Source organism: Chaetodon trifascialis, chromosome 12 (genome assembly GCF_039877785.1).
Source record: "Chaetodon trifascialis isolate fChaTrf1 chromosome 12, fChaTrf1.hap1, whole genome shotgun sequence".
Lineage (NCBI taxonomy): Eukaryota > Metazoa > Chordata > Actinopteri > Chaetodontiformes > Chaetodontidae > Chaetodon > Chaetodon trifascialis.
In genome coordinates this window covers 14813304-14835067 of record NC_092067.1, presented here as the reverse complement: position 1 = coordinate 14835067, position 21764 = coordinate 14813304, and the positions used below count along the sequence as shown (strand labels likewise).

The 21764-nt window shown below is 40.1% G+C and overlaps 3 protein-coding genes across 3 annotated transcripts in view; 2 read left to right on the top strand and 1 right to left on the bottom strand.

Annotated features, from left to right (window-relative positions):
- Positions 1-34: 34 nt before the first annotated feature.
- On the top strand, positions 35-6611 carry ssb (small RNA binding exonuclease protection factor La). Its single transcript, XM_070976318.1, has 12 exons — positions 35-186; positions 1270-1333; positions 1420-1523; positions 3512-3686; positions 4089-4196; positions 4280-4383; positions 4693-4764; positions 4953-4995; positions 5081-5221; positions 5312-5498; positions 5630-5752; positions 6061-6611. The coding sequence occupies exons 2-12, from the start codon at positions 1277-1279 to the stop codon at positions 6138-6140; spliced, it is 1194 nt and encodes a 397-aa protein (XP_070832419.1). The 5' UTR covers positions 35-186; positions 1270-1276; the 3' UTR covers positions 6141-6611.
- Positions 6178-8247, bottom strand: mettl5 (methyltransferase 5, N6-adenosine). The gene is made up of 7 exons (XM_070976319.1): positions 8031-8247; positions 7832-7946; positions 7565-7749; positions 7208-7290; positions 6799-6850; positions 6679-6728; positions 6178-6283 (listed from the first exon to the last, which is right to left on the bottom strand). The coding sequence occupies exons 1-7, from the start codon at positions 8128-8130 to the stop codon at positions 6242-6244; spliced, it is 627 nt and encodes a 208-aa protein (XP_070832420.1). The 5' UTR covers positions 8131-8247; the 3' UTR covers positions 6178-6241.
- Positions 8248-8953: 706 nt separating this feature from the next.
- ubr3 (ubiquitin protein ligase E3 component n-recognin 3) overlaps positions 8954-21764 on the top strand; it is a 41552-nt gene continuing 28741 nt past the window's right edge. Inside the window, exons 1-19 of the mRNA XM_070975813.1 lie at positions 8954-9396; positions 10561-10700; positions 11368-11520; positions 11924-12079; positions 12463-12503; positions 12778-12844; positions 12924-13054; positions 13286-13514; positions 14156-14335; positions 15595-15728; positions 15878-15964; positions 16045-16110; positions 16201-16290; positions 16399-16527; positions 16875-16927; positions 17028-17161; positions 19108-19193; positions 19274-19415; positions 20962-21058. Of these exons, the coding sequence (XP_070831914.1) occupies positions 8963-9396; positions 10561-10700; positions 11368-11520; positions 11924-12079; positions 12463-12503; positions 12778-12844; positions 12924-13054; positions 13286-13514; positions 14156-14335; positions 15595-15728; positions 15878-15964; positions 16045-16110; positions 16201-16290; positions 16399-16527; positions 16875-16927; positions 17028-17161; positions 19108-19193; positions 19274-19415; positions 20962-21058 (2549 nt within the window). The 5' untranslated portion in view covers positions 8954-8962. The remainder of the gene's footprint in view (positions 9397-10560; positions 10701-11367; positions 11521-11923; positions 12080-12462; positions 12504-12777; positions 12845-12923; positions 13055-13285; positions 13515-14155; positions 14336-15594; positions 15729-15877; positions 15965-16044; positions 16111-16200; positions 16291-16398; positions 16528-16874; positions 16928-17027; positions 17162-19107; positions 19194-19273; positions 19416-20961; positions 21059-21764) is intronic.

Genomic DNA, 21764 nt, shown 5'->3' with positions numbered 1-21764 from the left:
ACACATATATGCACGTGTAGTTACTGTGCCGGTCAGATTCATCCTGCTGAGAAGACACGGTGTCGTTGTTGTCTCATTTGGTCCTCGTTGTGCTCCGTAGCACGCAGTTGCACAACGTGAGAGCAGAAAAGTGAGGAGTTTTGGTTCGACCAGCAAAAACTGCCGCTAGCACGGACTCAACGTACCGTAAGTATAACTTTTTAAGGTGGTGTAAAGGGGCTTTTATTGTTTCTTTATATATCATTTTGGGAATGTTCTTTAGGGTTTACAAAAGCACAGAGTGGGCATTTTCGTCTAGCATGTTCGAACAGCATGCTTTTGCTAGAATGGAGTTAACGTAGTAAGGTAATGCACACAGTGTGACTAACTTAACCGATAAATGACTAACATTTATGTGACGTTGGATACGAAAATAATTTTCGGATAATATCACACTCAATTAAACATCTCTCGCTAGCGTGACTTAGCTCTTGGTAGCACACGGACACACAGCTGCTGCATGTAAGCTAGATATGCTAGCAAGTTAGCTATCAAGCTAGCAAGCCAGCAGCAGCAGCATGATATTAGGGTAAATGAAACCTGTTCATGCCAATTGTATACAGATGTTCATATGTTGTAAGTTTTGAACTGACTTTTTAGATTTCATTTACTGGGTGTAGCTGCTCAAGATATATAATCAGCTGCCTTCACGGATACATAAAAGTGTCGGTACATAAGTCTGTAAATACTATTTACAATTTTTTTAGGATGACGTTTCTCTTTCTAGCCCACCCTTTTGTATATATTTGCTGTGTTAACTTGCAAGCACTTGTTGTCTTTTAACATTCTATCCATTTTTGAAGCTGCTGTGAATTGGAATTTCCCCTCGTGGGACGAATAAAGGCATATTGAATTGAATTGAATTGAATTGAATTGAATTGAATTGAATTGTCTTGCTATGGAACAAAAAAATAACTAAATTAAATAAGTTGGCTCATTACAAAATAATACACACAGTTGAGCTCAAGTAAAAGCTGCAGTTTATAGTCAGACAGGATTCAGATTACTCTTATTTATTTTAATAAATTGCTGGCTCACACTTATGTATCTAGCCCTGCAGATCATTTGCAAAAATGTTGAAAGTATCCACACATTTGAGTCATCCTCAGCGTAATGATTGTGAATTGAATTTCAAGCTGAAAAATAACAACAAGGAAAACTCATTTAAGAGTTTTTCCATTAACAATGTCTAGGTTACACTGAATAATTGTATTACTATTTTCTACACAGAACAGCCATGGCAGAAAATCAAGGGATGTCTCCAACTGAGATGAAAGTTGCTCGACAAATAGAGGTAATTCTGATTTAAAACTCTCCATTTATATTTCGTAAAAGTCGGTTACACTCAGCTCTAAAAATGTCTTTCATTCCCACCTCTAGTACTACTTTGGGGATCACAATCTTCCGAGAGACAAATTCCTCAAAGAACAGCTGCAACTGGATGATGGCTGGGTGACTCTGGAGACGATGCTGAAATTCAACAGGTTTAACTTCACACATTCTTTGTTCAATTGCTGCAAAATAATTACAACTCATATTTTATCTTAATTTCAATCATTCAGTCACTCAAAGATTTTTGCCTCTGCCTATCTGTTATGTAAAATCAACACAGTTTAGAGTCGAGTATAAGAAGGAAGCGAATTCTGCAGTGCTGTACAAACATCAGACAATATGTATTTAAACATGATCAAAATTCTCCTTTTTGCTTTGAGATAGAACACAGGGTTCCTTTTTGTTTGTTTGTTCTTGCAAAGCTTGGCCTTCATTATTTTGTTGCTTAGATTAGGAATCCCAAAATTGGGTCATTTTAGGGCTCTCTCTTAATGGGACTCCATAAAAACTCTGTTTCACCTGGTTGGGCAGGATCTTGCAGGATGTAGCAGTGCACGCTTTGGCGAGCTCTCTGACCATCTCAGCACATGACTGAGGAAGGTGGAGTGTATTTGGTATGTGACCGTAAATGAAAGCGGACTGATGATCCAAAATGATTTGACAGTTTGCATATTGAGACATGCACGTGCAGCAGGATCTTATGATGAGGAAGATGAACCCTTGAAATAACAGGGACTGACTCTATCTGTACCAGTAGGTAATTTTAGTGTTGACCTGCAATAACACTGCTATTATTGTATTGTTTGGGTGGCTCTCTGTTATTCTCACCACACCCTTAACCCCAAGAGAATGTGAAAACTAATCTTCTCTACACTACTGCAGTACTGGGGCTGTACCAAATAGTTTGAAGCTTCATCATAATGCTGACATTTAAATTCTATTCTATTATTAGTATTATTTTGCATGTCTGTTTGTGACTTGTGTGATCCACTTTCCTGTTACTGCAGATCATTGTAAATATTGTTGAATGCCTACGTGTAAGTAATTAATTAAAGAAAGTTAATTTAATGGAAAAAAAAAAAGAGATAATGTTATACAATATCACAGACATTTGAAGCTTCATGTAAAACCTCAATAGAAACTTTGAATGTATAAAAAAAGACGTTTGGGACAGCTCTAGTATTAACAGTGTATTTCTTTGATTATTATTCTCATTGTGGGCCTCAGACTTCTGCCAAATGATTGTTAACGTCTCAAAGGCAGTTGCAGAACTGTGGCAGGTCACTGATTGGGGGGTCTCACCAACACAATGTGAACGAATCAGATATTTGAGCTTCAATAAAAGAGAAAGAGAAAATCAACTAAAAGCAATGTTCACCAAGGAATGGTGAAGTGTAGCATTTTCCAGTCAGCTGATGGGAGGAGTCCAGAGGAAAAAAGGACACAACAGTGATGATGAATCAGTTTGTGGACCCATTGTCTGATGCAAGACATGTAGAGCAAGATCAGCGAATGCCCTCACCCTGGCCCTGAAGTGCACTTGTTAATAGCAAGATTACATTTAGCCACAGCGCGCGTGCACACACACAAAAACAGGCACAGATCATAGACAAAGTCAAATTTAGCTGAATTTAAGAGGTCTTCATGTTGGGTCATTAGACTTAAAGACCCTTCTGTTGACAACTTGCCAAAATGCAGCAGGTTTAAGTCTGTATATTTGGAATTCAGTGTGGACAGAAGTTGATGTGAGTCAGCTGTTTTCACTTTCTAATCAAACCTAATTGCTTGAAAGAGGACCGCAGTCGTAATTCAGTTGCCAGTGTGGGTTTATTTATTTTTGTTGTTCTTAATTTACTCTTGAATTGAGCCCTGCAGATGTCTTTAAAATCTCTGCTACGGGTTATTGTAGTGACACATGACATCTGTGCTGGCTGAGATAAACAAGACCCTTATTACAGCCAAGACTTTAGATGCTGTTCAGTGTCTCCATCTTTATACTGTGGCACTGCAGTGAGACAAAGGATGCATGCTCTTGTGGACCATTAGTGTTTATACATGCTCTTCCAGCAGGGCTGATCTTGAATTTGTTTTTCCATTTGAGTTCCCGCTATTTGTTGAAGCATCTGTATTCTGTTCCCAGACTGAAGTCTTTAACTACAGAAAGCAGCGTCATCGTTGCTGCTCTCCAGAAATCAAAGACCGGCCTCTTGGAAATCAGCGAAGACAAAACCAAAGTCAGGAGATCTCCAAACAAGCCTTTACCCGAACTGAATGATGAATACAAAGACGCCCTTAAACACAAATCTGTGTACATTGTAAGTGAATTGTTTGCACACTAATTCAGAATTCTTATTTTAAATAATACATTTATCTTTGTAATTAGATTATGTCACTTACACTGAGTTGCCAGTTCATTTGGTACTCCTAACTTAGACAAATGCAGGCCAGTACAACAGTCATGCAGTAATCCTGTCTGACTTGCAATCATACATTTATTTGCGACGTTTCGGTGCTAGACCAGGCAAAATGTTTAGACAGTATGCACGAGTTTGCAAATTTTGATTGACTAATCCCTCTCCTATGCACCTGCCTCACTAAGTAGATGTGTGAAGTGCTAAATTTCCATCAGACTGTCAGTTGTGCACATTCAGAGTTTATTCTGTACCTTGAACACACTGTTGTCCTATAACTTTCTAATATCATCTTTTCTCATTTAGAAAGGTTTTCCTCTGGAGACCTCCCTTGATGAGATTCAGGAGTGGCTGAATGGGAAAGGCACCATAGAAAACATTCAGATGAGGAGAAACCTGCAGAGACAGTTCAAGGTATATTAAATATGATCTAACCATTCAAATTGTATGTTTTTCCAGAGAATTTTGGGAGATTTTTTAAATTAATTTCTTTACAGGGATCAGTGTTCATCTGTTTTGACTCAGAAGAGTCATCTAAGGAGTTCCTAGAACGTTCCGACATCAAATCATTCAAAGACAACGAGATGCTCGTGTTATCCAGGTGAGTTCTGTGTGCTGCTGTCTTTTAACTCGATGTCGGCACATGATCTGAGAACGGGGAACAAACGTGAGCGTGACATGAATTTTAATGTAGATTACTCTGCTTTATTAAACCGATTGGGACAGAGAAAGTAAATGTAGCAAGTGCGATATATCTTTTACCTAGTTTAGTGTGTCGGGCATTAAGCCAGAGCAGGTTGTTGTTTTCCTTTAGTTTAATTTTTGTGATCTTTTCTGAAATAAATATAAACATTTGGATGTAATATCTCTCCATATAATGTAATGTAAAATGTAAATGCTCTGCTTTCAGAGAAGACTACCACGCAAAGAAGGCAGAAGAGAGAAAACAGTTCAAAGCAGAGACGAAAGCAAAAGCTAAACAGTGAGTATACAAGCAATACATATACATATATGTGTGTGTGTGTGTGTGTGTGTGTGTGTGTGTGTGTGTGTGTGTGTATATATATATATACACACACACACACACACACACACACTACTGCCCTAAAAACATAATGTACATTTTGGTAAAAGTTTACTGACCCTCCCCTCCCAAAAACTATTATTTAGGGACAAGGAGCAACAGCAGAAACACACAGAAGAGAAAGAAATGGTAAGATCCTGTGGAGTGCTCACAAGCTCTTCTCTCACTGGGACGGGCTCTGGTCAGTCTTAATAATGCTTCATTTCTGCTGCAGGGCCTGCTGTTGGATGAACAGACGGGCTGCTTGTTGAAGTTTTCAGGAGAGCTTGAAGACGTTTCAAGAGAGGACTTTCATGAACTGTTCTCTGGCCATGGAAAGATAAAGTGGGTTGACTTTACAAGAGGGGCCAAAGAGGTAAGTGAACTCCTCCAACACTCAAAGCTCCTACTTGGTGGAAAGAGATGTGATGTAGTAAAAATTATGTTTTTTTCTGCTTTCCACAAGGGTACACTCCTCTTCGATGGGAATGCAAAGGAAGCTTTTGATAAGGCCACAGAGGCAAATGGCGGGGAACTGAAAGTCAAGGACAACAGTGTTACTTGGCAGGTGCTTGAGGGAGATGAGGAGAAGGAGGTACTGAAGAAGATAATTGAAGCTCAACAGGAATCATACAGCAGATCCAAAGGCAGAGGTAACAATTATATTCAAGCTAGCTGCAGATCAAAATAGATACATCAGTCAACAATAAACCATTTTAGATCATCAATGATTAACTTACGGTATTTAGGATTTAGTACTGATGTGTCTCATCTTTCTTAAAAGGTGGCAGAGGAAGATCAGGTGGCAGAGGAAGAGGAGGCCGAAGGGGAAGAGGCGGCAGAGATCAAGGCAGAACTCAGTACATGGGCAAAAAGACGAAATTTGATAGTGATGATGACGATGATGGTAAGTTTCGCAGAGTTTGGTTTTAGGGCAAGATATTTATTGACTAACAATAAAACAGGACATGCAGCTTTTTAAGAGTAAAGTTCAAGCACGTTCAAGGTACCAAACCAACAATTTTCACTCTCAAAGCCCTTATCATCATACTATAAATGCAACTGTGAAAAATAAGGTTTACAGAATTCCTTAATAAATAATCTGAAATCACGCATTTTCCTCACGTGGAAAACATAATGGTTAAAATTCAGCATTGTCCAAACTTTTTTTGGACCTTGTGTCAACCACATCAAACCTTTGTGCTTTTCTTCTAGCACCCGCAGCTCCAAAGAGAGAATCAGAAGATGCTGATGGTCCTGCAGCGAAGGTTGCCAAAACTGAAAACGGATCTTAGTCACAAGGTCGCACCCAGAATGTCTCTTTTTTTAAAGAACAAAACATTTATTATAAACCATGAAAATGCAGAGGCAATTTAAATCCATTCCAGTGAAAACGTCAGGTGTTGGAGAATCGTAGGAAGTCCACCTGGATGTCAACCTAGAGAACAATTGATAAAGCTTGGTGTCAGATTTCAGCCTTTTAAGTCCCTGTATACTGTGCCTCTCATATTATTTGTGTACCTACGTTTCTCATCTTAAGATGTCTTTGATTTTATCATATTCAACATAAATCTGCTCTTTGACAGTAATTTAATTTCACCTGAACAATTAGTTGGTTTTGTAAGACCTGTGACATCTACAATCTGTGTCCCATTGTGTTTTTTTTTTTTTTCCTTGTAGATTTCCTACATTGAGTGATGAGAACACATGCTTTTCCATTTTTAAGTTTGCATATGTGAATAGCAAATAAAATGCTTCTAAAAATCAATCTGGTCGAATGTGTTTTGTCAACTACAGCTTGAGTCTTCCCTGAGACACATTGAATTAACTCACCGATTTCTTTTTGTGGAACTTGTAAGATGCTGGCAAGTCATATCGCAGCTCTGTCGGGAGGGGGCAGAGTCAGTCTTTGAATGTTTAGGTTGTAGAGAAGATGTTGTGTGTGATTCTTACCTGCTATTACTTCCATCTTCACTCCCCAGTCATTAGCCTTCTTTTGTATGTGCTGTACACAGATGAAACATACATCAGCCGTTTGCCTTAATACCAGACATGAGATTTTAATCACAGTCACACCAATGAGGACATGAGATTTGACTCGGCTTTAAATGTTGTGGGACTTAACTTGAAGTCGACAAGCAAAAGCATTTCTCTCAAGTTTGGACCTTTTCATCGACTGGACCTTGGTTAGAGCTGTGTAAAAATCACTTTTTTTACTGATAAAACAGCTTTTGTTAAGAGGTCTGACAGCTGACAGCCATTTATTTCCCTGATGAAGACCTATAATCTGACTTGAACTTGTCTCAAAATCTCTAAAAGAGTACTAAGTCCTGTAAATGTGACTTGCGGAAAGTTATCTTACCTCTCGTGTTGAGGTTTTGTGAAGTGAATACACTGCAGTCTTTGCCATCGTTAGAGCAGCTCGGAGGAACTTCATGTCTATGCCTTGAATAAAGAATAAAAACATGTAAGACAACATGAGACTTGTCAGGGCTACACTTAGTTAAAGGGGCACTCCACTGATTTTTACACTAACATCAGTACGTGTCACAAGGAAAACTACTCAGCCTGTGAAAACTTAAATGTCTCATGTGGCTCCGGAGACAGCTGTCTAGGATTTACAGCAAGGATATGTCTTAATCTGTCTTTTGGAAGTCCCCTAACTTTATGGAAGCACAAGATGAAATCACTGAACTAGCCCTTTAAACTATGTACTCACCTTGATTGTGTTTCGTCCCAAACGGTGGATTCATAATTACAGTGTCAAACTTCTTAGCATGAGCCTCTGAGTCCAGAGAGCACAGGTCACACTGGACCAGATCCACGTTAGAGATCTCAAATTCCTCCGCATTTCGTCTGAATATGTCCAGTGCGTCGTTGTCGATGTCGAAGCCTACGCACAAACTGAAGAAGACGGAGAAAGGGATTGAAAACAGCAGCCGATTGAAAACAACAGCCGTTTCCATAAATGAGCAGATGCTCTCACCCCGCATCAAGCATGGCAGCCCCGATGCTGAGGACTCCACAGCCACATCCCAGATCTGCCACTAGCTTACCCTCAATGTCATCAAACGTACTCTGGATCGTATAAAGCATGCACGCTGTGGAGGGGAAAAAGCAGAGAGTTAATGAAAACAATCCGTGATAATAACAAAACTTCTTCTGATCACATGCTGTAGCCTCACCAGCAATATGAGGGCTGGTTGGATATTGTTCCAGAAGGATTTTGGGCTCTTCAAATACGTCCACCTGCTGTAGACAACTCTCTAACTCTTTTAGTTTCATTACTCCGCGTGTCCTCTGTGCCCCCACCCCGTTAACTTCTTTCCAGCGGTTATTCTTCAGCTCGAGTCGCTGTGGGTGTTCATTTTGAGCGTGGCTGCAGATAACTTCCGCAAGACCGTGTGCATCAACCAAAACAATCCGACTTTAACCCGGCAACGCACAACAGCTGTTCCTCCCTGCATATTTGTTTATTTTGCGAAATGAATTTATTTAAAGTACAGTTTGTATCTTTGAACATGCGTTAGTTCATTACAATGCAACTGATAACAAGAGTGCAAGAAAAAGGCGAATTAAAAAGTGAAATGAATATGTGATACATAAAAAAATCTTGAATATATAATAATAAATAAAAGGTGAAAGTTGGGGTGGCTAAATTCGATAATTTTAATTATTATTTACCTACTATATAAAACAAATTCATGGCATGGCCTCACGGCACTGTGTTGCATGCGTGCACTCATAGATAGATGCATGTATATATCTATGCGGTGCACCAAGATAAGGTTTTATCTTTATCAGTCTTATGATGGAGAGACGGTCGCCAATGAGGCCATCACTTCCCTAGAAACAAGAAAACAAAACAGTATTTATGACTTAGGTTAAACAAGCAAGACACCTTAGACACTGTTGTATCATATACTTCTACAAGCCTTTATTATGTTAACTAATTTAACGTTACTATATTATATTCATGTTCACCCATTGTGTAGTAAGTATTACATTTTGAGATTCATGAGCCAACAACTACGTAACGAGCCCCATATCGCGAGAAAGCCCGAGAACATGGAAACAAGACAACAAAAATAAATTTGTGGACAACAAGCCAGAGTGCATGATGGCGGCGTCGCTGCTGCGCCGGGACAAGAAAGCCACTGCCGTCCACTTGAAGGCAGACTTAAATCGGACTGACAACAGCTCAGGGGTCCGACAACTTCAGGAGCTGCTCGACGCTGTGCTAAATCCCGAAAAACCAGCGGCGGACACAGAAGCTCTTGACTGGTGTAAATGTCTAATTGCAGGAGGCGAAGGTTTCGAGGAGTTCTGCAAAACGGTCCGGTCCTATGACAACGCGACTCTGTGCGGCTTGGTTTGGACGGCTAATTTCGTGGCATATCGATGCCGGACCTGTGGCATCTCCCCGTGCATGTCACTGTGTGCTGAGTGTTTCAATAACGGAGACCACACAGGCCATGACTTCAACATGTTCAGGAGCCAGGCTGGTGGGGCCTGTGACTGTGGAGACAGTAATGTCATGCGAGAGAGTGGGTAAGTCCAAGCTAGCTTCTAGCTAAGCTGGCTATGCTAGCTAACGGGTTAGCCAGTATTGTTTTGACAGGTCTCAGTGGGAAGTGAGCTAATAGAGCTATTAAAATTTCCTCATCTGCGTAGTCGGTGTCAGCTTCCAGATAATTCTGTCTGAGATGTGCTTACGAATCACTGTCTATCAGCAACAGTCTGGGATGTTACGATGCTCCTGCCACTTATTAATAGGAAACCCTCGAATAAGCAGCTCTGCTCAGAGGCTTAGCCAGCCTAGCTAACCATAACAGTAATTCTCGTACCAGCGGCTGTAATTTCTGGGTATCTATATTTTTTACAATTTATCAGACTGTGTAGTTGAGGTCTGAGAGTTAATTTATCTTGATATAAACCTGTCCTGTTTTACTGTTGACTAATAGTAGAGAGGAATAGCTCTGATTTAATGTTAATTTAACTGTTAAGGCGCCCTGTACCTGACTGCACATCATATCTCCATTCTTGATGGTCGTGTTTCCTCTCAGAAACCCTAATGTACAATCACAGTGTAGATCAAATATTCCATGACTGAGTCAAAACCTGGACCCAAATTATTGTCACCGTTTTTCTATTAGAAACTTCAGTAACAAAATATTGTGCTTGTGGTATCAGATTTTGACAGTGTCAAGCAGCTTTATTGCCTGGTCAGAGTATGGCAGAGGCCAGCTTCACAGTCAGTTTCGGCGTGTTTATTTGGAGTCACTTTACTGCTGACAAATTTGCCTCATTCAGATATAGTCTCGAGGAATATGACCAAATGATGTAGTGAACTGTGTGTTGCTATGGATCACACTATGTGTACGAGCAGAGATAAAAAAAATTCAAATTTCTCCGAATTCATATGCTTGAATGCTCATCTGTAATGTCAACCCCACCCAGTATTCATCTTACACCTAAAAAGTATTACTTCTGTAGAAACAAGCAAGAATTAGAAATAAAGGGACAGTTAACCTCAACCATCCGGGTTTATCAGGAACATTTCGGAGCCTCTCCTCAAATTGTTCTTCTGGTGTAATCTGTTTGAGTGATTAAAGAATTCAGACAAAGATGGATTAATGAGCGAGACAGGAATGGCTGCTTTGATCTCTGTGAGCGGCCTGCCACATTGATGTTTGTTTTTGTATTTTCTGACAGGTTTTGCAGACGGCATCGGTTGAGAACTGGGGAGAATGTCCCCTCAATACCTCGAGACCTCCTCTTGATGTCTGAGATGGTTCTCCCTCGATTTATCCTGTGTATCATACAGTATCTGAGAGATGGATACGTTGAGCCAGGTGAAAACACTCATGACAATCTTCTCTTTATAGAGATATGAGCAAAACATACTTTGACCCACTGACCGTGGGTCTTTTTTTTTTTCTTTTTTTTTTACTCCTCACATTTGTACTCACTGTGGGCGTGTCTTCCTCTGCAATATATAAGTCCTTTACCCCTGTGGAAACAACACAATCAGTGCTAGAAGTACAGAGAAAACAAAATGCCTTTTGTGCAATTTAACACAGTTAAAATGCCACAAGTCACAAATTGTACCAATACTGGGAAAAAGATGGGGGCTCTGCATGCTGTACATACATTTTTACTACCTGTACAAACTAGCCATTTTCAACCTCTCTGTTTTGCTCTGTGTAAATGCAGCCACTTGACTTTTCACAGAATTTTTGAGAAGTCATTCAAGGCTTAAACAAAAGATGCAACTGTGAAAAATTATTTTAAATGTGTGTTTGTCCTTCAAAAATCCTGCATCAAAAGTATTCCGTAGTCTCTCACTTACTTTGATAATTTACATTCTTTATATGACATGGATCTCCTGTTGCACACTGAGTACATAACAGGATCTGCTGCACAAGCTGGATACCAGTGTTATACAACTCTTTACATACAAAGAATACGCTCTCAGTGTACTGAGTCTCAAAGCGTCTATCTCTTATCTTGCTCTTGCAGACACCTCAACTGAGAGAGATCTACAGAAAGTCCTACAGCAGTTGGAGCCTCAGATCTCGTTCCTGGAGGAGCTCACAAAGATGGGAGGAGCAATGAGGACTGTGCTGACAAAGATCTTGACCAATCAGCAAACATTCAAGGAGTTGAGCATGGGTGAATATCTACACGCAATTGTGTGTCAGACCAACATTAGTTTAAAAACGATTTTGTGTTGTCATACCACAGAATTGTAGTGTTTTTTTTTTTTGTTTTAAGGGAACATTTTTTGAATGATTGAAGTAATTTTATTGTGTTGCTGCATTGTTATTGTGGTTGGTCACCAATGCATTGCAACCATTTATTATGAGGAAAAGACAGGTTGATTTATTTAAACAACTATGCACATTTTCAAAACTTGAAATTAAAAAATAAATGCATAGACACTGTAGCAGAACATCTAATCCAGGCGCTCTTTACTTCAAATACTGTGCATGCGCTTGAGTTAAAGTTTTTTTTCATCTTCAAGTTTTGACATTACAGTAGTCGTTGCAATTTCTGTTGTGCTTCACTGTTGCAGGCCAAGAGGAGAATTTGTATGCTAAAAAGAACTATGACAAGTATTTGTCAGCCTTGAAGAATTCAGGTCTGGTGTCTGTGGAGGAGAAAGCCCAAGGTGCTACTGCTGATGTCACTGTTGGTGCTGAAGGAGGTGCAGGAGCAATGGTCCTGTTGGGTAAGATAACAGTGACACATATTGTCATTAATTATCTGTCAGCCTTTGTGTCGCTGTTCACTGTTGTGAAATTCTTGGTCATTTGCATGCAGTTTTGGGGGGTCTTAGCCCTGCAGATGCCAGAAATCCTACATTATTGTTGGGTTGGGAGTTTATTGACAAACAGCACAGACTTCAGCACTTTTTTTTAGAGAAGCTGAACATTGCATACATGATTTTTAATGAATTAAAAGTGTTTTTAACCCGTATTGAGTACCGCTGTTTGAACAAGTGATCAGTTTTGTGAGTTGTGATGTCTCTGGCATCTGAATGTCTTTGTCCAGTTGCTGAAGATGTTGCTAATGGCGACTTGTGGTCAAGTGTTTTTCTTGGTTTTTCCTCAGGAACCACTGCACCAGGGAGCCCAGATGAGTCTAACAAAGAGGTATGTGCCAGAGTCACACAAAGAAAAACAAATTTCAATCATTTTGCATTAATTTCTAAATAATTTTCTCCATTAAATGTTAATAAAATGCCCATCACAAGTGACCAGAGCCTGCATAGAGTTCTTTAAGTCATTATTGACGTTGTTATGAACTGTTATGGGAGTTGACATTTCAGGGTCGCCCATTTTGATTTGATCTGAACTGATCTGCAGTTACTGTTAGACATTTTGTTGACCTGTTAGTTGATATTTGCGTCGTCGTTTTTTTTTTCAGGAGGACCAAGATGCAGGACAGTCTGTTGGACAGAGGAAGAGGGTGAAGCTGAGCAGCAGTACCAAAGGTAAATGTAAAGAAAATGTAATGCAGTAGTATATGTTAGATGAACAGCCCATCTTACTATGTGTCTTTTCCGCCCTCAGACCCGTGTATTATTGAATCTCTGAAGCATAAATGCTTTCTGGAGGAGTTGCTGTTTTGGACAATAAAGTATGAGTTTCCTCAGAAGATGGTCACCTTCTTGCTAAACATGTTGCCAGATCAAGATTACAAGGTATTGTCTTTTCCATGTTAACATTGATCTGCAGAAAAAGCAGCAGTCCACGTCCACTCTTAGATGCATGTCTGGTCTTTTGTTGTAATGTAATTTCTTTGCGTGTCATGGCATAGACTCACTGGGAATGATGCTGACCACATGTAAAATGGAATTCTCCTGAAAAGCCACAATGTTGTTACAGTAAGCCTTATTTACGTTATGGTCTTTGTTTCTCTTCCTGTCTGCCAGATCACTTTTACAAAAACATTTGTTCAGCATTATGCATTCATCATGAAAACGCTGATGAAAAGCCACGAGTCGGACACCATGTCCAACCGCATTGTACATATTAGTGTGCAGCTGTTCAGCAACGAGGAGCTGGCTCGACATGTGACAGAGGAGTGTCAGCTGCTGGACATCATGGTCACAGTCCTCCTCTACATGATGGAGAGTTGCCTTATTAAAAGTGAACTTCAGGGTAAGTTGTCCAGATGCGTTGGATTCTTTTGATTGAACACACCTCACCACACTTCACATGGTCTGCGGAAAGAGTCGAGCAGGTGGCTGATGTGATCACCCCATGTGGACAGCTTGAGAGTTTCTGGCTGAAGTGATTGCTGATCTTGCAGACTGATCAGCCTGAACATCTTTGGCAGAATGCAAGGTGAAATTGTCTTACTGAACTGAAATTCAGGCACAAAGATTGAGCTTTAATGTAACAACTCAAAACGTCACCACTCGAAAGATCCATTGTCATGGATTAGGTCATGAGGCATCGATGACATCATACCGGGAGGTCATTATTTTTATGTGAGCGGCTCATCATTAAGATTCATAAAGACTGCACTGCAAACTGGTGTATGAAGCCCTTGGTGTTTTAAGAAGGAAATACTGGATGGCTTTGAGAAGAGCAAAATGCAGCTGTGAATTTTTTTTATTTTTAATCACTCTGCAGAAAAAAACATGCACAGATGTTTCATCCCTCTGGCTTTCCTCGATGTGCAGGCTCTGAGTGAAATAAGCTTGAATTTTTAATTTTTCAGAACATTTTTAGTCCATATTGACAGCAAGGTGTTGACTTTTGTAATTCCTTCTCTCTTGTTTTTTTCTTCCCTGTAGATGAAGACAACAGTCGCCATGTTGTGGTGAACTGCAGCGAGGCTCTGCTGAAGAACAACACCTACTGGCCCTTAGTTAGTGACTTTATTAACATCCTCTCACACCAAAGTGTAGCGAAAAAGTTCCTGGAGGACCATTCTTTGTTGATGCTATGGATGAGCTTTGTGTCGTTTTTCCAAGGTAAGCCATAGTTTTATATGTAAATGCTTAATGCACATATGCAGGATATAGCTTTTTAACCTGAGCCGTGCAAAGTGCTTTACTATGCCTCTCATTCACACACTGATGGAGGCCTAGTTTGGGGTTCAGTGCACTTACTCAGATACATTTTGACATAACCAGCAGTTGGCATTCATAGAAGTTTGTTGCCCGTGCATCAGTTGTGAAAAGCATTTCCTCAATCAATGGAAACTTTGAATGCAGAGCTAAGCATCTGTTGAAGGACAGATACTCTGGGGGCCTGCTGTATATTGACCTTTGATAATTCAATTTAGAAGGTTTACAGCTCAGACAAGTGGTCATAAAACAGATGTTCCTCTTCGATCCCATATCATCCTCTGGGGTGCATATTATTTACCCTGACTGTCCATGATTAATACTTTCTTGTACACCCAACTATTCAATTAAGGCAGTGTAGTGGTCTCATAATGCCGCTAGCTACGCAGTTTAATATCTTTGTCTTTTGTGATGCAAACTCCATGAGGTAAACACAGCACTTGAGTTCAGTGATTGTTCCTGCATGTGCACACTTCTCAGTTAGACTTAACATGCTAACAGTATGCTTGGTCAGACAGAGGTGGACCTCATCTGTCCTCTGCTGATAATAATGCCGTGTAGAAAAAGCGAGTTATGGGGTTTATGACTCTTTGTAGTTAGAATTGTGCTTCAGTGCTGCTCGTTTGCCATGTGTACTCCACCACGTCCCTAAAAATAACACTCACCCCTGCACTGTGCTTGAGTATCTTCTTGCTGATGTTATGTGCACAAGTGTCACCATTACATTGCATGCATGTCTGCTGCAGCGCTCCTGCTTTAAATTCAGGTGTTTTAACATGTATTCATTTGCCTTTTGTCAGACACATTCCGTTCATGAAAAAATAAATTGCTAATATGCTAGCACACATGCACACAGACATGTTCACACTCGTGCACTGCTGCACTTCTTTTAAAATGTGTTTTACTTGAGTTTATGCTTTCAATGTACTCTTATTTTGCATTAATTGTCTATCCCTGTTTTTATGTTCATTCTATGTCTTTTTTATGTGAAGCATATGATGTGTGTGATTTCTTTCTTTGTCACTTGAAGCTGCAAATCAACTCTATTATTCAGATTATTCTTAATTGACTATATGCATGAACAGAAATATATATTTAAGGGTAAAGAGGTTCACAGTCTTCTTCTACTGTCTAACTTTTTAAACCATTTCCTGCTGCGATAGGTATGAACTTGAATAAGCGGGAATTGAATGAACATGTGGAATTTGAGTCTCAGACATACTATGCAGCGTTTGCAGCAGAGCTCGAGGCCTGTGCACAACCAATGTGGGGTCTCTTAACACACTGCAAAGTCAAAGTAAGTCCTGTCTGTACACTCTCACACACATCTGCTGTGTGCATCCTGATGATCTTAAATGATTAATGGAACATACATCTCAGGCATCCATTGGTGCACTTACTGTATAACCCTATATGAATATTTAACATTAAGTTGTCTGTTAACAGGAGACACAGGAATATACTAAAACTGTGGTGCGCTACTGCTTGGAGACCCTGCAGATCTGGTTTGATGCTATTGGCTTCATTGACGAGGTACTTTCAAAAGCCAAGCCGCTGTATTTACAAGCAGTCTTTCTCCTCCTGTTTCTCATGGCTCTCATATCTCTTTATAGCCTGCTCCGAATCAAGTGACATTTCACCTGCCACTGCACCGCTACTATGCCATGTTCCTCAGTAAGGTATGTCAAAGGCTCCCATCTCTTAAGATATGACTCTGCAGTATATTTTTTGTGTGTTTTAAAGCTAATTGTTTGGTGGAAAATTGTCAGGCTGTGAAGTGCCAAGGCCTGGACCTGGACAGCCTCTTGCCTGACCAAGAGATGCTGATGAAGATCATGGTGCATCCACTCCAAATCCAGGTATAAAACTAGAGGCCCTTAAACAAATTTGTATTTTGAATTCACTTATCAATCTCCTTCAGGGCTGTAGCCACTTGTTAACCAAAACGTTGCCTCGTGTGGCTATAGGCATGCTTGTCAGAGATCCACAGCAACATGTGGGTCAGGAATGGTCTGCAGATCAAGGGACAGGCTATGACCTACGTGCAGTCACACTTCTGCAACTCCATGATTGACCCAGACATCTATCTGCTCCAGGTGTGCATTACTTTATGACAGACACCTCATTTACACCTGATATTGAAATTGGATTTGTGCCTGGAAACGTTATCTGGAGAGATGATCCCATTTTGCCTTTGTGTTTACACTTGGCATGTTTAATGCATTCTTGTTATCGTTATTGAGGTCAGATCACACACAGTTTTGTGAGCATTAATGTGTCTTTCCTTATCTGGATAATGTCTGGACACAGATCAAATTTTAATACCAGGTGTTAATGGTGTCAAACTGTCCTCACTATAAATATAGCTCACATGCTTTTGTCACTTTAACAACAATCCTCAGTGTAATTTTTTGTTCCTCTTCATTTTGAACTTCTCTTTCAGGTTTGTGCATCAAGACTAGATCCTGACTACTTTATCTCAAGTGTTTTTGAGAGGTAAACTCAAACTCCTCCACCTGCATTCATATAATGTTCCTACATTTTTAATTCCTCAGATTGTTTAGTAGCTTTGTATGTGCTGTCGTCTCTCACACAGGTTCAAAGTGGTTGACCTGTTAACCATGGCGTCGCAGCATCAGAATGCTGTGTTAGATTCTGAGCAGGAGAGGCCGATGCTTGAAGGAGCACTGACCTTCCTGGTCATTTTGACGAGCCTTCGCATTCATTTGGGTAAGTGGTAATAATAGAGGACGCATGCAGTCTACAGGGAGCAAGAAATGGTTATACAGTGTGTAATAAAATAAGCCTACAGTATATTTCGCTTCCATAAACCTTGTAACATGTTTGCTGTCAGAAGTGTTAAGAAAATATTTTAGTGGCATATAATGGTGAGATTGCCGATCACCTTCCCCTTCGAAGCATGTATGAGAACCTATGTGGCCACTGAAAACGCAAACAGCTTGCTCTAGAACCCATGTTTGGTTTGTCCTTTAGAAACATGGTAGGAAAACTGTGAAATCTGGCTACTGAAAAGTACATTGACCAAAAGTGTTGAAGCACTAGGTTAGACAGTGTTCAGGCTGAATGATTTATTGTGTTTGAATCAATGTCCACAATTTGAAAGCTTGCAAATTTCAAATCGCAAGAGGCATTCTTGTAATTGCTTTTGGATTTAACAAGCTGCAAGGAGGGAGAAGAATTATTGGTTGGCACCTTCTGTCACAGACAAATTTAGTGTTGCCTGTTAATTTTCATTGCTGGAGTTGACCAAACTACAAATGAAACTCTTGATGATTTTCTTGGTAATACGTTTTCTGCATGCCGCTCTGTATAACTATGTTTGAAAAGATGGAGAGGACTGTGTCTCTTTGCAGTTTATGGTAGATTATGATGGTGGTCAGAATCTTCCTGTTAAACTAAAATACGACTAAATACGGACTAAAATACACTTAACATGATATTTGTTTAAACTAGGGATGCACATGGTTAACTGTTTAACCGTTAGCCGATAACAGGAACGTTAACCGATTAATACTAACGGTCAATTTTGTTTTTTAGCTACGTAAGTCAATCAACTCATGGGGGCGTGTCGAGTTCGTAAGTTCGTGGCTATTACAACGGACTGCTGGACCGCGCTCACAACAGAGAGCTACGTGACAGTTACATGTCACTATATCGATGAGTACTGGAAAGTTAATTCTGCCGTCCTGTTAACGCAGAGCATGCCAGGTAGACACACAGCTGATAACCTCACAGCTAAACTGGTTGATGCAGTGGAGACGTGGGGACTTGCACATACACTGCAGCTGGCGGTAAATGACGGATTTAATGTGTCTGTGCATCGTGTTATTGTTGCAGCGGGGCGGCTTGTCAGGCGCTTCAACCACAGCACACCTGCATGCAAGGCACTGGAGGCCGAACAGGACCAAATGCAACTTCCGAAGCACCAGCTTATTGTGCGCAATTACGCACAAAACACACGTTACATTGAATATTATTTTTTTCACGCCGCGGGTCGTCCAGGTTTACAGTAAAATGGTTCGGAATGAAGCCGCATCATCCAGATAAAGATTGAGCTCCATCAGAACTGTTTAAAAATCTGATTTCAGAAGCTAAAACTTTATTTTGGAAATGAATCAGAACGCACAATTAAAGAAATCACCAGCGCGCTCGCTCTCGACATAATTTAAAAAGCAATAGGAGACGATTGAAGCCTACAGTACTGTTAATTATCTAAATCTTGTAGCTTTTTTTTACATTTTAGATGAGTAATCTAACTATTTGCCGTCATTGTAAATCTGCAGTTCGGACCGAACAGCGCCGAGTCAGTGACTCTCCGATTCCAACCTTTCCTTACATGGAAAGCCTTGTCGTAATGGTGGGACGTTTGTATGTCGGAATAGCGGTATTTCGGGATGGTGATATGTCTAAATGGTGGTATGTCGGAATGGCAGTATGTCGGAATGACAGAATGGCAGCATGTAAGGGAATTTAAATCTTATCGGTTAACGGTTATTAATCGTTAAAGGGCGTCGGTTAACGGTCATTAAAAAAATGAAAAATGTGCATCCCTAGTTTAAACCCCACAGCCTCCACTCTGAGGTCTGCTGATTGGTATTTAGTTAAGGTTTATATTCTTTATCAGTTTGTCCTCATGTTCTGCTTCTCACTAACAGGGATGACGGATGACGAGATCCTTCGGGCTGAGATGGTCTCGCAGTTGTGTATGAATGACCGTACACACAGCGCGCTGTTAGACCTCGTATCCTTCAATTCTCACAAAAAAGAGCAACTATATTCAGCCATCCATGACAATCTTTTTCCTTAACAGTGTTTTCTTAGATTCCTGAAAATCCCAACCCAAAGAGTGGCATTGTACCGGGGAGTTGTAGTTTTGAGGAGATGCTGTCTGCTGTGGCTGACTTCAAAGCACCAGTGTTTGAACCTGGAGGCTCCATGCAGCAGGGCATGTATACACCGAAAGGTAGGCATGAAACAAGTAACCTGTTAACCTTTTTGAAAAGTGGACTAGTGAAAACAATGATTGCTGTCAGGGATTGGACAGTTGCAGCATCAACACGGTGGGGTTTGTATCTGGAGGACAGCATGAACCTTCTTTCGAGAGGTCAGTGTGCTGGTCTGAAGCCCTCCACTGGCCGAATGTAGTGTTAGCAGGAACAAGGACTGCAGTGTGAAGGGAATGGGGCGTTCCAAATTGGGACAAAATTGAGAAAAACTACAAATGAATACTATAGTGGGCCAGTGACATTAAATAATTCACTGAGCTGTATTTTCAGCTTGATCTGAAAACATAATAAATAATTGATTTTCTCAACATCTACCTATAGCATTTTATTTGCTATTTCATGGCCAATAACTCACGACAAATAAATCATGAATCCAACAAACGTTCTTTATTTGTTCCTAAAAACAATTAAATGTGTGTGTGTGCAAAGGTTTACATTGTTCTCTAATCAGAAGAACGATGAAATTTTAGATCCTACAACATTTTTGAACAGATCCTAATCTGCATTCAAAAGGAGTCCTTGTGGCATTGTTTATATTAGATTGTTTGTATTAATATAGTATGACACATACTAGAAACAAACTTATGTTCAATGCTGACGTGTTTATAGGCCTGTCAGAATGACATAATAACTTGATCACAAGTGTTTGAGCCGAGCACAGTGATTTTGCATAATCACTAGAATAATTTCCGTTCACCTGTATAAAAGTAACAGAAATGTCATATTCCCAACACTATTTACACGTTGTTTTACGCTGATTGAGGATCTGATCTGATACTGACGTCATCTTGTTGTGTCCTCTACTTTGGGTTAATGGCACCTTTGTGAAGAATTAGCTGATCAACTGATCATGAGGAGGTGCCTCTAATATTCTCATGACCGTGGATGGAAATGCATGTTATTTTTCATTTTCTTTGCCTGATTTTCTGTAAAGTTGATTAAAATTTGCACTGCATTTGCATGGAAACCTGGCCAATGTTAGAAATGTTGCAGCAAATTAAATTAGGTGCGTTTCTCAGCTGGTTAAGGAAAATCAACTGCTTACTGATGAAAAAGATCAAAAAAGCTGGGTGATCAAGATCTTACTGCTGTTGGACAGATTCTTTTATTTCAGCTCATATAAGATCATAGTTTTTACTTTATTGTGGCGTAAAATGAACAGAAAAAGACAGTTTGTATGACAATTAATCATCAACAAAAGTTCATGATCGCGACAGTGTAATAGATGTCTCACCCAACCCAGAAAGGGAATAAATGTGGGGTGTTTTCAAACACACTCTTTATATTCTAATGTGTGTGTCGAAATGATGTGAAAATGATGACGAATATGAGGCCTGAATAGGCTGAAAGTCTTTTACATTACATGTATGTCATTAGTCCTCAGTAGGCCACTTGGGGGCAGTCTTACACCATTTACACAGAGAAGGTGAACTAGGAGGAAAGTGAATCAATGTCATTTTGTACCAGAGGTTACAGAACATCTCTCTCCTTTTTCACATCTAGCGGAGGTGTGGGAGAAGGAGTTTGACCCCATCATGGTCGTTCTCAGAACAGTCTATCGGCGTGACGTCCAGTCAGCGATGGACAGATACTCAGCATTGTAAGTTAACACTGTCGCCACTGGTTTGTCCAAGCAGATGGTTTGTTTGCATAATTTAGGTATTTCATAAACAGTGTTTTTTTTATTCAAACATTTCTGTCATTATATTTAGCACATTTTCCTCAGGTTTTGCTTAACAGTACTCTCTTCTTCTGTTGGGAGTATTCATGAGAAAACAATCTGCCTCACGCCCTGTTCAGTGTTGTAGGGTCACTTCTCTCACCTGCACATGAATGGACATGATAAGAAAGGTCAGGTCTGCCAGGGGCCTTGGGTTGGTTTCAATTAGATAGCTGTCGGGAAAAATCAATATTACAGTCTAAATTGTAATAGAATTGAGGAAATCTTTCTTGTTTGATTGTGGTACGGAGGTCTCCCAAGACAAATGTGTCAGTGGTGGTGAAAGAGATACCTGTGTTCATTTTCTCGAAGGTCGTAGGAACGTGCAAAGATGCTAATTATAACGAAAGGGCCCCTCACGGAGTGCTTCTGTGTTTGAAATGGTAGATGGGAAGATAAACTTTTTAAAATGGGATTTTAACCTGGCCTTTCTTAGCATAGCTGAAATTGAAAGTGGTGTTAAAAACCAGCTGAGACACTTTTCCCCTTGAAGCACATTGAAGCTGCCATTGCCACCTTCAGAGTCTGATACCGCCTCTTGTTGCTCATTCACACTGTTTGAATATGATGGATTGTCTGTCAGGCT